This window comes from Sycon ciliatum, chromosome 7 (genome assembly GCF_964019385.1).
Source record: "Sycon ciliatum chromosome 7, ocSycCili1.1, whole genome shotgun sequence".
Lineage (NCBI taxonomy): Eukaryota > Metazoa > Porifera > Calcarea > Leucosolenida > Sycettidae > Sycon > Sycon ciliatum.
Window position 1 is genome coordinate 19958964 of NC_088649.1, and position 14294 is coordinate 19973257.

Here is a 14294-nt window from a genome sequence, read left to right on the forward strand (position 1 = left end):
ACAACTCGCCAGCAGCAGACGTACTGCTTCACACTTTCCATTTGCAAACCAGGTTAGTTGCAATTATATCAGTTCAAAAGCTTCTTGTGCTGGCAAAGTGAAAGGGCTCTAGTTACGCTTGTAATGTATTCATACTGCTGGTCAAGGTCTGGTGTGAACAATTATTTATTCACTTGTCTCGCCTCTTTAACCTACCACGAGCAAATGAATTCTAATAGAACAGGCTAGCTAAAAAAGCCTGTGCAGTTTTACTGGACCTGAGCAGGGTGGATAAAATGTTTCTTCTTTCTTCCCTAACTACATTAGTGATTTGTGTGTGCTTCCTTGTATGGTAATAACAGAGGCACCCCCGCCACCTTTTCGGTGGAACTTCTTGCCAGCGACGTTGGGAGCGTTCGGCCGGTTTTCCATAGCAAGATCTAACCGACCTCTTCTTTCCTACGGCAATGCAAGCAGCCTCTGCTCCAGCATTGGTTACCGCCTCCCAAACCACGCAGAGATCTTCGCCTGGCGCAAAGTTCTCAGAAGCGCGCTCGCAACCGTCCAGCAGGACTTTGGCGGCCCTTTCTATTTGGCCAGCCAATCAGCCCGGCCTGAGCTGGTGTACATTGATGATGCTGGTTATGTAGTAAATTTCGGTCACGCCGATGATCCAACAAGGCCCTATCCGTACTTCTGCGTTGGTAAGCCGAAAGTCGCTATTTTCCGGTTTATTTTATATTATTTTTATCTATTTTAGTTCATTGTCTCAGCAGTACAGTGTAGGACTTCAAAGAGGGTTGAACGGGAAGCAACATAACTGAGTGTCATCAGAATGGGAAGGAGAGAGAATAAAGTCTGCCAACCGCTGGACCGCTGGCTTTCTTGTGTCTCCCATGCACAGCAAATACCAGTGCATCCTGCAGTGTGTGACCCGTGTAATGGAGAGCGTGCCATATCCGAGGCCGGAAAATCCAAGGATAGGGGATTCGAAGTGTTGCACCATTGTGACATGTATGCCGTGGCACAATGCATAGGGAAGCAGACCCCACACCCAAGTTTTGCCCAATTTATTAAAGTGCTATCTCGAGCCTCAATTCTGAAGCTCGGGCTTTCAAAAGCCAGGTATTTTGGATCAGTGGACTGTCATGTTTCTTGCATACATTCTCAGAGGTTAAAAGATTGATGCCCTCTCTTCGTTCAGTTTGCATCTTGCTGACATGGTGTCATTTGTTGTGTATCAATTTTTGTCCTCCCCCTGCGCTTCAGTGTTGTGTGATAATGGATTTGTAGACAGATCCGTACCCAATGCTGCCGTATGCAGGTGTCTCCCTGGGTGGGTAGGCAAGCGTTGTGAAAACCGTAAGTTTTGACGTCTTTTTGCTTTCGACTTGCAGTCCAAGATGAGCCGCCCATTGCACATCATGGCCAAACGTGGATTGCAAGAGTTGTGTATTTTAATGTACTGGTGGGATCAGCAGTGCACTGCCTGGCAGTGCACAAAAAACCATGCCCGGGCAGCTGTGTGGTGTGTTGGCGATACAAACTGCTTGTTAGTCAGTGCACAATAAGCTCACTCTGACCCTGGCCTTGATGTGACGACATCACTGGATGACATCACTGGATGACATCACTGGATGATAGCACTGGATGACAGCACTGGATGACATCGCTGGATTAGGCATGGTTGTGTTGTTGGTGAAACGGTCTAGTCACCACTGCCGATGCTGTGATAGTAAGCATTTACTTTCACTGATAAATGCTGCTGTGAGCCTGTCACGCCACTGTTGATCCTGTGGCCATGACATCATGGGAGATGGTGTCATGACGCAATGGGAAATACAGTCATGGCCTCGGAGTCATAGCGGCACTGATAATGCTGGAATGACGTCAATGGATAAGTTGTCATGGCATCACTGGAGATGGTGTCATGACGTCAAGTGGTCATGCTGCAATGACATCACTGGAGATCCCCTGCTGAGTCGTATGACTTTATATAATACAAAATTGGTCACGATTACAGTGTCTGCATCCCTACTAAGCCGGTTGGTGTTTGTAGTTCTGCCTTAAAAATCCGATAATGTCTCTTTCTTGTTGCTTTCGACATCATTTACATCGCCGTAATCGTCTTTGTCATGTCTAGTCCTTATTCTAAAGATGGCTATGGGATCGAATTAGATGTACATCATGTAGAGGATCTGCAATATCGTGCGATTAAAGGGTTGTTCTATCTGCGGGGTAGAGCTGTTTATTCCTTTGTGGACTCAATGCATCAGCGCAGCTCCGAGAAATAATGCTGAACCTGATAGCAAAGGAAAAAACACCGTAGAATCCTGCGGATAAGCCCATGGGCTTATCTGTTTCACAAGGACATTTCGGTGGGCTTATACGCGGGCATGGGCTTATACGCCGACACCAAGTTGTGCTATTGAAAAGTACCAAGGAAGTGAGAAGTACATTGCTGAAAACCACTGTGCACACAAAAACAAACGATGGTTGTGCTGAAATGTACGAAAAAACTATAATGTGCATGTTCTACGTACATGGTATGGCCAAGAATCCATAATTTATGGACTCTCGGTATGACCTAGGCCCATGGGCTTGTACGATGAAGCTTTGTGATGTTCGAACAAACCCTGGGCTTATGCACAGGCATTGGCTTATATGCGGGTGGGCTTATCCGCGGGATTCTATGGTATTTATAAGAAGAGAAGAGGACCGAGGAGCCACAAGTAACACTATAATGTCTAATAACACCACCAGTTTCTTCGCAATTAGCTTGTGCGATAGTATGCGATAACATGCGAGAGTGGGATAAGGCGTAGAGCGTCAGTGCCGTCGGTCAGTGTCGTGCAATGTTATCGCATGAGCTGATTGTTTAGTTACTGGTGATGTTAGTGGACATTATAGCGTATCTTATAGCTCCGTGATACTCTTTTCTTCATATGAATAATATTTGGCTCTCCAACCGAGTATAAACATACACTAATGAATAGAATGACCAGCAGAGAGCCAACTGACTAGCCGTCCAGGCAAGTGTACCACGTTAATGAGCAGATGGAGTTTAGCAACTTGTTTGAGATCTCCGGACTACACTGGGTTGGCGATTGCAAATGTTCAAAGGTCGACTTCTTCTTCTTTGAACTGCATGTTTCTCCCATTCAGGATTGTCGGAAGCAGTTTTTGGTTGCTCCGATAATTTCAGTGCCTGTCATACTTTGTGCATGACATGGGACAGGTACACATGCCCTCCACAGAAGTAAATGTTGGAGGCCGAAACGTTGGTCCAGTGATAACCTGACCAACCGGACCGGTTCTGGTGGCCCCTGCTATTGATGCAATCGTGTGAATGTTATGATATGATCATTGTGATTCCATTGAATGGACTCGGATTACCCCCTTCTTATGCTATTTCTAACTTAGAACCTTCCAAGTTGTTGGAGTGCGCATCCAAGATGTGCTAGAGCTGTTAGCCAGTCAGTTGTAGATCGTCAGTACTGTCGTGTGATGTTATCGCATTAGCTGATTGTTTAGTACCTGGTGGTGTTAGTGGACATTATAGTTTAATTTGTAGTTCCTTGGTCCTTTTTTATTTTTTAGAAATGATTCCATGGGCTGTGTTTTTGTGCTGTATGTGCAGGTGCCTTCGCTTCTTACACTAATACCATTGGTCATGAAATCAGCCTGTGGCTGGCTCCAGACTCGGGCTGTACATCCAGGGATGAATCCCCGAGTCAATGTGCCCAGCATGGTGGTCGTCACGGTTGGCGAGACGCTCAGGCGGCGTGCGCTTCATTGTCGATGAGCATTGCGTCCACCTCGCATATTGACAGGGCCGGCTGGGCGTTTCACAACCTTGCCAGTCGCCTCGTCCTAGCTGGTTATCACCAGCAGTTATCGGTCTGGCTTAATAGACATGGTGTGAAGTCCCTGTACAGCGTCAGCAGGTCGGATCTCCGCCCCCGAGTTTCCACAACCGGTCCCAATGCCGACCCAGCCAGTGATGTCATATGCGAATGTAAGTGAAGTCGAGCAATGACCGTTGCCTGTCGAATTGCACTGATGTCTACCAGGGGCGTCACAGGGGAGTGTAGAGTGGCACGACTGAGGGTCGGGGGTGTGCGGGGAGGAGTGGGAGTGTCCGGGGGAGGGTGTCCGGGGGGGGGGGGGGGGGGGCGGAATTTTCGGCCAACAGGGCACGTTTCAGTGCTCTACAGTTGTTCTGAGCGGACCATACTGGACTGAAAGTGGCATGATCATGGTTGTACTGGTAATACCGTGCGTAACATCCTTCGCCCCCACTGATTTGTAATTTTATGACTTCTCCACATGTTTCATGGCCCATTTGGCTTAATATTCGATCAACCGAACTCTTTACCTTTGGAGCTTGGCGAAATCATTCACCGACTCTTAAAGGGGAAGTTGAGTCTGAAATCAAATTTTCACCAGTTGTAGTCTTCGGGGTGCTGAGTCGAATGGTCTTGGTCCGAGGAAGTTGAGACGCTCCCTTCCTCCTTTATTCCCAATCCAACTCGCGCACTTCCACTGAAACTGGGTGACTGCGCTTTACTAGATGGGGATTTGTATGCAAAATGTCACTAAAAGCGCTATTTCGTTCTTATAAGCACGGATGACGGCGATTGGCCCATATGTCGACTGGTTTTGGTCCGAAAAGGCTGCGATGTAGCGTTTGGCCCATATTCCTCATCGAACATGGTTGAACAAGCGGTCACGTGCTCCTGCGTACACCAATCAACTGGTAACCACGCCAGCAGGCGACAACTTTCACACCAAGGTTCAACTCGAAGGTTCGAAGGTTCAACTCGAGTGATAGAAACTCGTCCAAATATGCTGTAAGTTGTAGCCAGCAGGCTCGGTGACCAGGTGAAAATCCAATTAAACAAAATTTAAACGTTGAAAGGAAATATTGGCTCATATCATGATCCACTATTGGGCTCTAGGAGACTATGCAGTAGTTGGAAGCATTCTATACCCAAAATAATCAGTCCCCTGGGCCTTTTTCACATATCTCCGATGGCAGTGAAGTCCCTGACCTCTTGTTCAGACCTCTGTGGGCATAATCAATACAGTACTGCTGATTTAAATCCAGTTGCATCACTCAAGTTTGCGCCCTGAACCATTTCGCAGCCCAGTGTCCGCGGGCCGTTGGCTGCACAATGCGCGGAGCGTACTTGAGAGCGACGACTCTACTGGATTTCTTTGAGCAGCACTGTGCCGTGAACAACCTGCCCAGTGCTGGAGCGGTGCGGGGTGCTCTAGAGCCATAGAAAGCCAATCATTGCCAAACCTGCCCAGTGCTGGAGCGGTGCGGGGTGCTCTAGAGCCATAGAAAGCCAAGCATTGCCAAACCTGCCCAGTGCAGGAGCGGTGCGGGGTGCTCTAGAGCCATAGAAAGCCAAGCATTGCCAAACCTGCCCAGTGCTGGAGCGGTGCGGGGTGCTCTAGAGCCATAGAAAGCCAAGCATTGCCAAACCTGCCCAGTGCTGGAGCGGTGCGGGGTGCTCTAGAGCCATAGAAAGCCAAGCAGTGCCAAACCTGCCCAGTGCTGGAGCGGTGCGGGGTGCTCTAGAGCCATAGAAAGCCAAGCATTGCCAAACCTGCCCAGTGCTGGAGCGGTGCGGGGTGCTCCAGAGCCATAGAAAGCCAAGCATTGCCAAACCTGCCCAGTGCTGGAGCGGTGCGGGGTGCTCTAGAGCCATAGAAAGCCAAGCATTGCCAGACCTGCCCAGTGCTGGAGCGGTGCGGGGTGCTCTAGAGCCATAGAAAGCCAAGCATTGCCAAACCTGCCCAGTGCTGGAGCGGTGCGGGGTGCTCTAGAGCCATAGAAAGCCAAGCATTGCCAAACCTGCCCAGTGCTGGAGCGGTGCGGGGTGCTCTAGAGCCATAGAAAGCCAAGCATTGCCAAACCTGCCCAGTGCTGGAGCGGTGCGGGGTGCTCTAGAGCCATAGAAAGCCAAGCATTGCCAAACCTGCCCAGTGCTGGAGCGGTGCGGGGTGCTCTAGAGCCATAGAAAGCCAAGCATTGCCAAACCTGCTCAGTGCTGGAGCGGTGCGGGGTGCTCTAGAGCCATAGAAAGCCAAGCATTGCCAAACCTGCCCAGTGCTGGAGCGGTGCGGGGTGCTCTAGAGCCATAGAAAGCCAAGCATTGCCAAACCTGCCCTGTGCTGGAGCGGTGCGGGGTGCTCTAGAGCAATAGAAAGCCAAGCATTGCCAAACCTGCTCAGTGCTGGAGCGGTGCGGGGTGCTCTAGAGCCATAGAAAGCCAAGCATTGCCAAACCTGCCCAGTGCTGGAGCGGTGCGGGGTGCTCTAGAGCCATAGAAAGCCAAGCATTGCCAAACCTGCCTAGTGCTGGAGCGGTGCGGGGTGCTATAGAGCCATAGAAAGCCAAGCATTGCCAAACCTGCCCAGTGCAGGAGCGGTGCGGGGTGCTCTAGAGCCATAGAAAGCCAAGCATTGCCAAACCTGCCCAGTGCTGGAGCGGTGCGGGGTGCTCTAGAGCCATAGAAAGCCAAGCATTGCCAAACCTGCCCAGTGCTGGAGCGGTGCAGGGTGCTCTAGAGCCATAGAAAGCCAAGCATTGCCAAACCTGCCTGACATTCCACAAGGACGTACTGTAGAACGGGTAATTTTAGCGACGTAAAAACCCTAGCGAATTTAGAGATCGTCTAATTTTCGCTACAGTTTCTAGTCGCTAATCCGTTGAGACATTAGTAGTGCACTGGTGATCCATGAGTAGTAAGTAGTAATGCTAGTAGTCTAGTAGTAGTAAGGCAATTATAAGCACATGTTTTTATGATGTTCTCTCGTACTAGCGCTCATAGTACACGGTAGCGATGGTTTGTACATACAGTAGTAGAATGCAGTATCAAAATGTGTACAATGAAGAAAAAATGCAAATTCGCTAAAAGAAGCGTCGCTAACCGGTTGACAATGGGAAAACGCTAAAATTAATATTCGCTAGAATTACCCGTTCTACGGTAGTTAGATGTTCACCTATCATTGCATAATATAAGGATTTAGTAAGCCGTCGTGAGGATGCACTGTATGTTCAGCATGGTAAAGAATTCTTGTTGCCAATCCAGTCACACATACAGCTTACTATAAGTCAACAGAAATTAATATTCGGTGCATATTTATTTTCGACTATTTTCGGCCTGGGTATTTTTGGCCTAAAATTTGTTGCGGCCGGAATTTTGCTTAGCAAGGTTCAATGTGACACTGTATACAAAACAGCAGAAAGCACAGGGTTAAATTTTAATTTTTGCCCAAATTAATGTGTTTCAGCACTGGGAGGACGAGATTTAAATGCGGTGAACATTTGTAGACTCACAGTAGCCTGATGATGACTGCTGGCAGCTGTAGCCATAAATACCACCTGGAGGGAACACCGCGTCTCTTTGCACTTAGAACACACATCAATGCATCTCCCGTGTGTGGCTCTTTCCTATGTACCATGTATGCCTAGGCAAGAATTACCGGTACAACAGAGCAGATCTGCTATGCTTCTGAGTGTCTGATGTGCGTGTGTGTGTGTGTGTGTGTGTGTGTGTGTGTTCACAGCGAAGTGGAAGTTTATCACCATTTCGTACGGAGGATATGTGCGCAGCGCACGTGTAGCGATCAAAACATCTCCGTTGATTCGCGGCTCTCAGCTGAGCATAGTACCTGAGCTGTGCGCCGCCATGAACATGACCATTCCGTTGATGTGGTCAGGGTCAGATAACTACAAGAGCCTGTTTCTATATACGTTGCCGAGGCTTGAAGTGAGACCGCCGTTCCTAATCCCGGTCAGAATTTCTTCAACATACACTTACGTTGCCCGGATTTCGCCACCGGAAAAGTACTCTCTTCTACCAGTTAACCCAGGGGCGTTCTACAAGCCAGTCTGCATACGTAAGTTACTGCCCCCACCCCCCCCCCCCCCCCCCCCCCCGCAGTTACAGGGCATACACACGCAAACATTTTAATTACGGACAACTTTTCGTATAACGACAAGCGGCGGGCATCAGAAAAGTGTCCTTATGCCCAAAGTCTCATTATAATGTATTACAGTTAGATGGGACCTTGCTCTGAGCATGGAAATTGTGTCGTTATTCGCGAATTGTCGTTATACCCGCAGTTGTTATTAGCCAAGTTGACTGTATACCTCTTCACTTCCTTATGCCTAATCGCTTTGCCACCTTGTTCTTGGGAAGAAATTCCCGTTAGGTTTTGCGAAATAGAACAAAAGTCTGCAAGGATAGACTCGGATGAAGGCCAGAGATTAATTTTTTTTTTAACCCTTTAAGAGCCACAGGAAAATTTCAAAATTCTGCATTTTTTCGTGTTCCTTGGATCATAGCTTCAGTTCTACTCACTCAATCCTCACAATCTAGGGCTTCCTGGAACGGTCTCCGCGAGAGGAAGAGAATGAGGTCGATCATGATAGCCAGCACACCGTCTATCCAGCGCTAGATCGCAGCGACAGTACGAAAAATGCCCCAAATGCGCCCAATTGCGTCCCGCACCAGATATTTCGTTTTACTCGATCGTGGAGTTCCAATTTTTTCGCTGTGTACTCTTGAGAATATCAACAGTGAAACCCATGCAAATTCGAGTAAACCAGCGTGACGAAAAGTCTCAAAATGCTCAAAACTAAAGTCGCACTGCGCGCTTTTGAAATTGCCGCGATCGCGGCCCAACTTACGAGTGATTTATCTCGGGAATCGTTGCTTGCAGCGCTTCGCGGATTGTTTCTCCCGACAGGTGAGAGTTTTCTCTTCGCCCTGGATATTTCGATCACTGGATTTGAGCGAGATTGGACTGAGTTACGATCTTTTGAAGTTTTGCATTTGAATGCGTCGTTTACGACGCATTCATGTATGGGGCGGCTCTTAAAGGGTTAAAGGGCCGAGGAACTATAAGTCAAAGTTGTATTGCCAAGTGACTGGTGGTGTCAGTGGAGATTATAGCGTAACTTGTAGTTCCTTGATCCTTTTCTCTTTTCTATGAAACAAAAGGCATTCTAAATCAACTAATTTTCGTAGAGGATTAAAATCCCTAATTTCACTGCTTGGTGTCGACTGGCCAAAGCAAATCGCCGCGCAAAGTTTGCCATGCGGGCCAAGATGAAAAAGTGAGCCATGGCTGCATGCAAGAGTGAAAACGGCCGATCCGTATCTTTTTCGAAAGCCTGAAACGGCCGAAGTTTGACGATGACCAAATGTTTCATCTCAAGATGGTTATTGTTTCGCGATGGCCACAAATGGGAGGTATGCAATGAAGATGGCCGTTACCCTGGGCCCAAGGTTAACACTACGAAGGAAGACTTCGGCGGTAATCCTGCAGGTAATTAAGCGGTAATTCGGCAGGAGTGCGAGCTTCGATGTTCGTAGCAGATACTTTCTTTATCAAGTTAAACTGTCAGGGAAAAAGGTAACTGAAGGAAAGCGAGAAAAATGCCAACCCCAGTAGGACTCTAACCCAGACCTTGCTGGCCATGAGCAATGCTCTAACCATCTGAGCTATGGGGCCAGGCCGAACTTAGATGGCGCTGACAAGTTTTTCACTCCACAGGCAGCTCACCACATACTCCACACAAACTGATGGCACTTGGGTCTTTTCTCCCTCCCCTATGGCACCAGGCCAAACCAGGAAGGCACTGATAACGATTCCGTTCCATTTCTCTTTGTCTTTCTACCTAACAGGAGTGTGTCCAGGTGGTCAAAGGGTCAACCAGTACAATGAGTGCACGTAGGGTTGAGCACACGCGGCTCATCATGTACCTTAATTCATCAGTTAGTATGCTGTGAGTCATAGAAGATGTGATGATTGCCTTTGCAGGGTAACATTGTCATACTGAGACAGCCAGCACATTACTGACAAGGGGAAAATATAACTACGCTCTATATAACCCCTTCCTTTTCTATTCGTTCTTTTCTCTTCTCCCTTCTTTCTCTTCTTCTGAATGGCAAACTGGCTGGGTTGTCCTTTTGGTCTGTATTTGTGTCGTGCTACCTATGTCCAGCATGAGCGAATGTGTGGGCTGAGCAAGTATCTTTGACACTTGTTTGGCTGACGCGGCCGCTGGAATGTACGTAATAATAATATTATATAGTATACCAAGTGTGTGCTGATCTAAAGCATGCGATTACCATTCGACTTTTCTTCTCTTCTGGTTCAGTGCGCTGCCGATTCTGATGGAGCAGATAAATAATTATGAAAGGTTTTTGTTACTATGCTTCCTTATTCTCGCCGCCATGACCTCCGCTTGCCTATGCTACCCAACACATTCTACACACTCTAGTATAATATATATGGCACGGTAACAGTCAGACATGGTAGGCCAGGTTTTCTTTCCAATGGCATGTCAGTTGTTCCACTAAGTTACCCCCGTTTGCACCATGTGATTGTGCTTTTTATTTTTTTTCCGTTGGCTGCGCTTCAACTACCCAACTTTTGTCCGTTGTGCCCATGTTTCTCTTCTACTTTCTTTCCTTTTGCATCGACTGGGCTCCTTTTCCTGTGTGTCTCTTTCAGCTATCTTTTTTCCTCTTTCCTCTGAGACTGTTCCACAGTCTTTGGCCATGTCTGGCAACAAAAACTCATAAATGTGCAGGTTGAAGTATGTGTACAGTATTGCTAAAGTGAAATCTGATTGTGTGCGTGTCTCAGTTCAATACGCACCATCCTGCGTGCAGCGCTAGACCTGCAAACGCCGTTGTGTGAACTCGTTCAGGACACACTCTGATCCGCAAGCTGTGGGTTTATAAAGCGGCAGTGCAGTGGTGGATTTTGTGCTTGCGTTTGATATTCCGCACTGATACTGCATGCTCTCCATGTCAGTGTGGGATAAAAAAAAAAAAGACTCGGCATTTTCGTGAACACGCCAACAGCTTACATGTACATGTACCGTGCTGGCAACTGAAATCCGACCCCTCAGGGTGCGTCCACATGCTGGCGGTCTCTGTTTTGTAGTTCTACCATCCCGCGTTGGGTCTTTGCGATGTGACCGCACCAGGCCCATGGGTCGGATTTCAGTTGCCAGCCCTGTAGTTGGTTCCAGCGTCCGTTCTGTGCAAACATTAGGGAGGTTCTGCTCTACGTTTTGGGAACGCTACGCAAAGAATCACGCGAACTTTCTTCGTGTTCCCGTAACGTAAGGAAATGCAGTTCTGCTCTACGTTTCACCTAGAGAAGTCACGTGGAATGTGTACTGGGAATTTCCCCTTCCATATTTGGCAGTTTTCTGCATGCAGTTGATCGATACCCAGCAAATCCGTACGCATTTTCTCTGCGTGTGCCACAACGTAGAGAACCTCATCTCCGCGTAGAAATCTGGGGCCAAAACACGCGAAGCCGTAGACTCTAACCCAGACATCTGCTCTCTACGTGATTTCTCTACGTTTCACGTATAGCAGAACCTCCCTAGTATTAGACATGGTCACTGGTTCTAATCCCGTTGGTGGCGGTCAATTTTTTCTTCGGACTTTTCCCGTTTGTGTCTTTCCCTCAAACCAGTGACTGTTAGACATGGTTAGCAGTTTACCTTTCACGGTGACTTCGACCGTCAGCCTGTGCCGGTTTTATGTGTGTTTTCAAGACATGATTAGCATTAAATGGGTTTCTGATACAACGATTGGCTTGTGACTCCACCCTAGTTGGAACCTTCTCTTTCCGTTCTCTCGGTAAACTGAGCCTTCTATTGTCGTAACCATACCAAGCCAAGGGGGTTTGTGGGTGCTGGGCACGAGTACCTGTGGATTCAGCGTAAACGATAAATGATAACCATAACTTTATTAATGATACAAATGCAACTAAAATCCGAAACAATTTTATAATGTGAAGAACTCAAACCAAATGAAAAGGACTCAAAGTTAAAGAAAAGAACCCAACCAGCCGCACACGGAGCACACAAGAGGCAACAGCATAAATAAGACTAAACTTCCTCAAGAAACGTATCAATAAAATCCATAAATTTAGACCGGAAAATGAGCCTCCGACACAGCTACTGCAGCAGACGAAGCACCAGCCTCCAGAACCACGGGACGTCCGAACAGCTTCCTGCAACCTCGGAGATACATACCTGCAGTGTAGCTTCTCAGCACTCGCATTTGAACCTTGCCTGGAGGATCATCTTACTCGGAGAATGGGTTTATTCAATCAATCGTTATTACTACGGCCTTCACTGTACCTGAGTACTTTCATCTCAAAACTGGAAAGTCCTGACCAAACAAAAGGCTGTTTGTGATGGTCTCTGCACACAATGACACATCGAAAATAACTCATTTCCGGATTGTCATTGCTTTTGCAAGGCTTTCTTTCTCTTTGAATCTCTCCATAATATGTGGGCCTTGTCTGAACCACAACCCTACACAGTTGCATCGGGCATGATGCTCTGATCAGGCCGGAGGTCTGTGATGTGAAGAAACGAGGTAGACCACGGAAGCAGGACAGACTGGACGTGGACGTTCATCTCAAAACTGGAAAGTCCTGACCAAACAAAAGGCTGTTTGTGATGGTCTCTGCACACAATGACACATCGAAAATAACTCATTTCCGGATTGTCATTGCTTTTGCAAGTCTTTCTTTCTCTTTGAATCTCTCCATAATATGTGGGCCTTGTCTGAACCACAACCCTACACAGTTGCATCGGGCATGATGCTCTGATCAGGCCGGAGGTCTGTGATGTGAAGAAACGAGGTAGACCACGGAAGCAGGACAGACTGGACGTGGACGTTCATCTCAAAACTGGAAAGTCCTGACCAAACAAAAGGCTGTTTGTGATGGTCTCTGCACACAATGACACATCGAAAATAACTCATTTCCGGATTGTCATTGCTTTTGCAAGGCTTTCTTTCTCTTTGAATCTCTCCATAATATGTGGGCCTTGTCTGAACCACAACCCTACACAGTTGCATCGGGCATGATGCTCTGATCAGGCCGGAGGTCTGTGATGTGAAGAAACGAGGTAGACCACGGAAGCAGGACAGACTGGACGTGGACAGCACACTGATGTCGACCGAGGCAATCGGAATTGCAGGGACGCAGGGCGTAATGGGAGAGATTCGCAAGCGGCAGGATCGGAGGTGACAACGGCCAAGTCGTCGGGTCAGGGAAACGGTACCTCGGCAATCAAGTGTCACCTGTCGGGCAGTGCTAGTTGTCGTGAGTGGTATTCCGATGATGTATTCCCTGTTTTGTCGCGTGGTAGGTCTTTGTTACATCTTGCCGTGTTGGAAGCTTTGTACATACGTTAGTTAGACCCTGAGCTTTGTGTTCAGAAGGAGAATGTGTTGTCTTTGCAGTTGTTTGGCGCTGTTCGTCGTGAAGGTGCGAAATAGATCCCTTGATCTCTTGATATTTCTCTCTTTTTCTTGTCACTACGTTTTTGTCACTTATTGGATTTGCATGCTGTTTCCTTGATTCTCCACATCTATTTTTTCGTGTCACTTCTACACATAATTGGAGTGATGTATTTCTGAACTTCTTTTCCTTATAGTTGTAGTCTTTTAGCTTATATCCATCATTTCCTGTAGTATTTTGACAAGAAGGGAACGAAAACGTTGCCATTCAGAAGTCAAGAGTCAGAACAACACACTAAATACATGTACAACGTCGACAAACGTCAGTAACCAGTTGACCTTGGGTGTCCGCCATAGTCGTCTGCTGATTATATTCGGATTTAGATCCATTCATATCTCTTTGCCCTTGCCAACAGCGTGCGAGGAACGCGAGTTCACCTTCTTGACGGTAAGGCTTATGTTGTATGTTGCTGCTGAGGCTTAGATGTGTTGTCGAAATACTCATGTTAATTGTACATTGGTACGTTACAAGTAAGGCACTGGTCATGATTGCTTCCGGCATTCCGTGCTCCGATCATAGGGTAGAATCTGAATTTTGCAGTGGCATAGCATCGTTGGCATTTCCCAATCTGGGGGGAAAGCATTGGCCGAGTTTGCAAAATAAATTCGCATATCAGGGAAAATCTCCATTTAATTTTAATATGGAGATGTTCATGCATTCAGTGCCTTTTTTGCTTCATACGAAACAAGCCAATGGGTGCAGTCTCGTCTCTTGAAAATCTCGTACGATTGGATTTGTTTACTCGAGTCTGGGCTGTTTGATTTGTGAGTTGCGCCGGGATTGCACTGCCCCAAATAAAGTTGCGTGCCGGCAGAGCAAGAATTAAGGCCGATTCACAATACAACTTTCTGCGACGCGACACGCGATTTGCGACAGTTGCGACAAGAAACTGCCTGTCGCGAGCTGTCGCAAGCTGTCGCAAGCTGTCGCAATGCACCTGTCGCAAG

General features: G+C 47.5%; 1 protein-coding gene across 1 annotated transcript in view; it reads left to right on the forward strand.

Moving 5' to 3' along the window:
* The window catches only part of LOC135821683 (uncharacterized), a 24948-nt gene extending 14216 nt beyond the window's left edge, over positions 1-10732 (forward strand). The window contains exons 5-10 of the mRNA XM_065334681.1: positions 1-52; positions 342-683; positions 1249-1341; positions 3620-3997; positions 7564-7896; positions 9690-10732. The exon at positions 1-52 is cut by the window's left edge and continues 236 nt beyond it. Coding sequence (XP_065190753.1) covers positions 1-52; positions 342-683; positions 1249-1341; positions 3620-3997; positions 7564-7896; positions 9690-9739 — 1248 coding nt within the window. The 3' untranslated portion in view covers positions 9740-10732. The remainder of the gene's footprint in view (positions 53-341; positions 684-1248; positions 1342-3619; positions 3998-7563; positions 7897-9689) is intronic.
* Positions 10733-14294: the final 3562 nt, after the last annotated feature.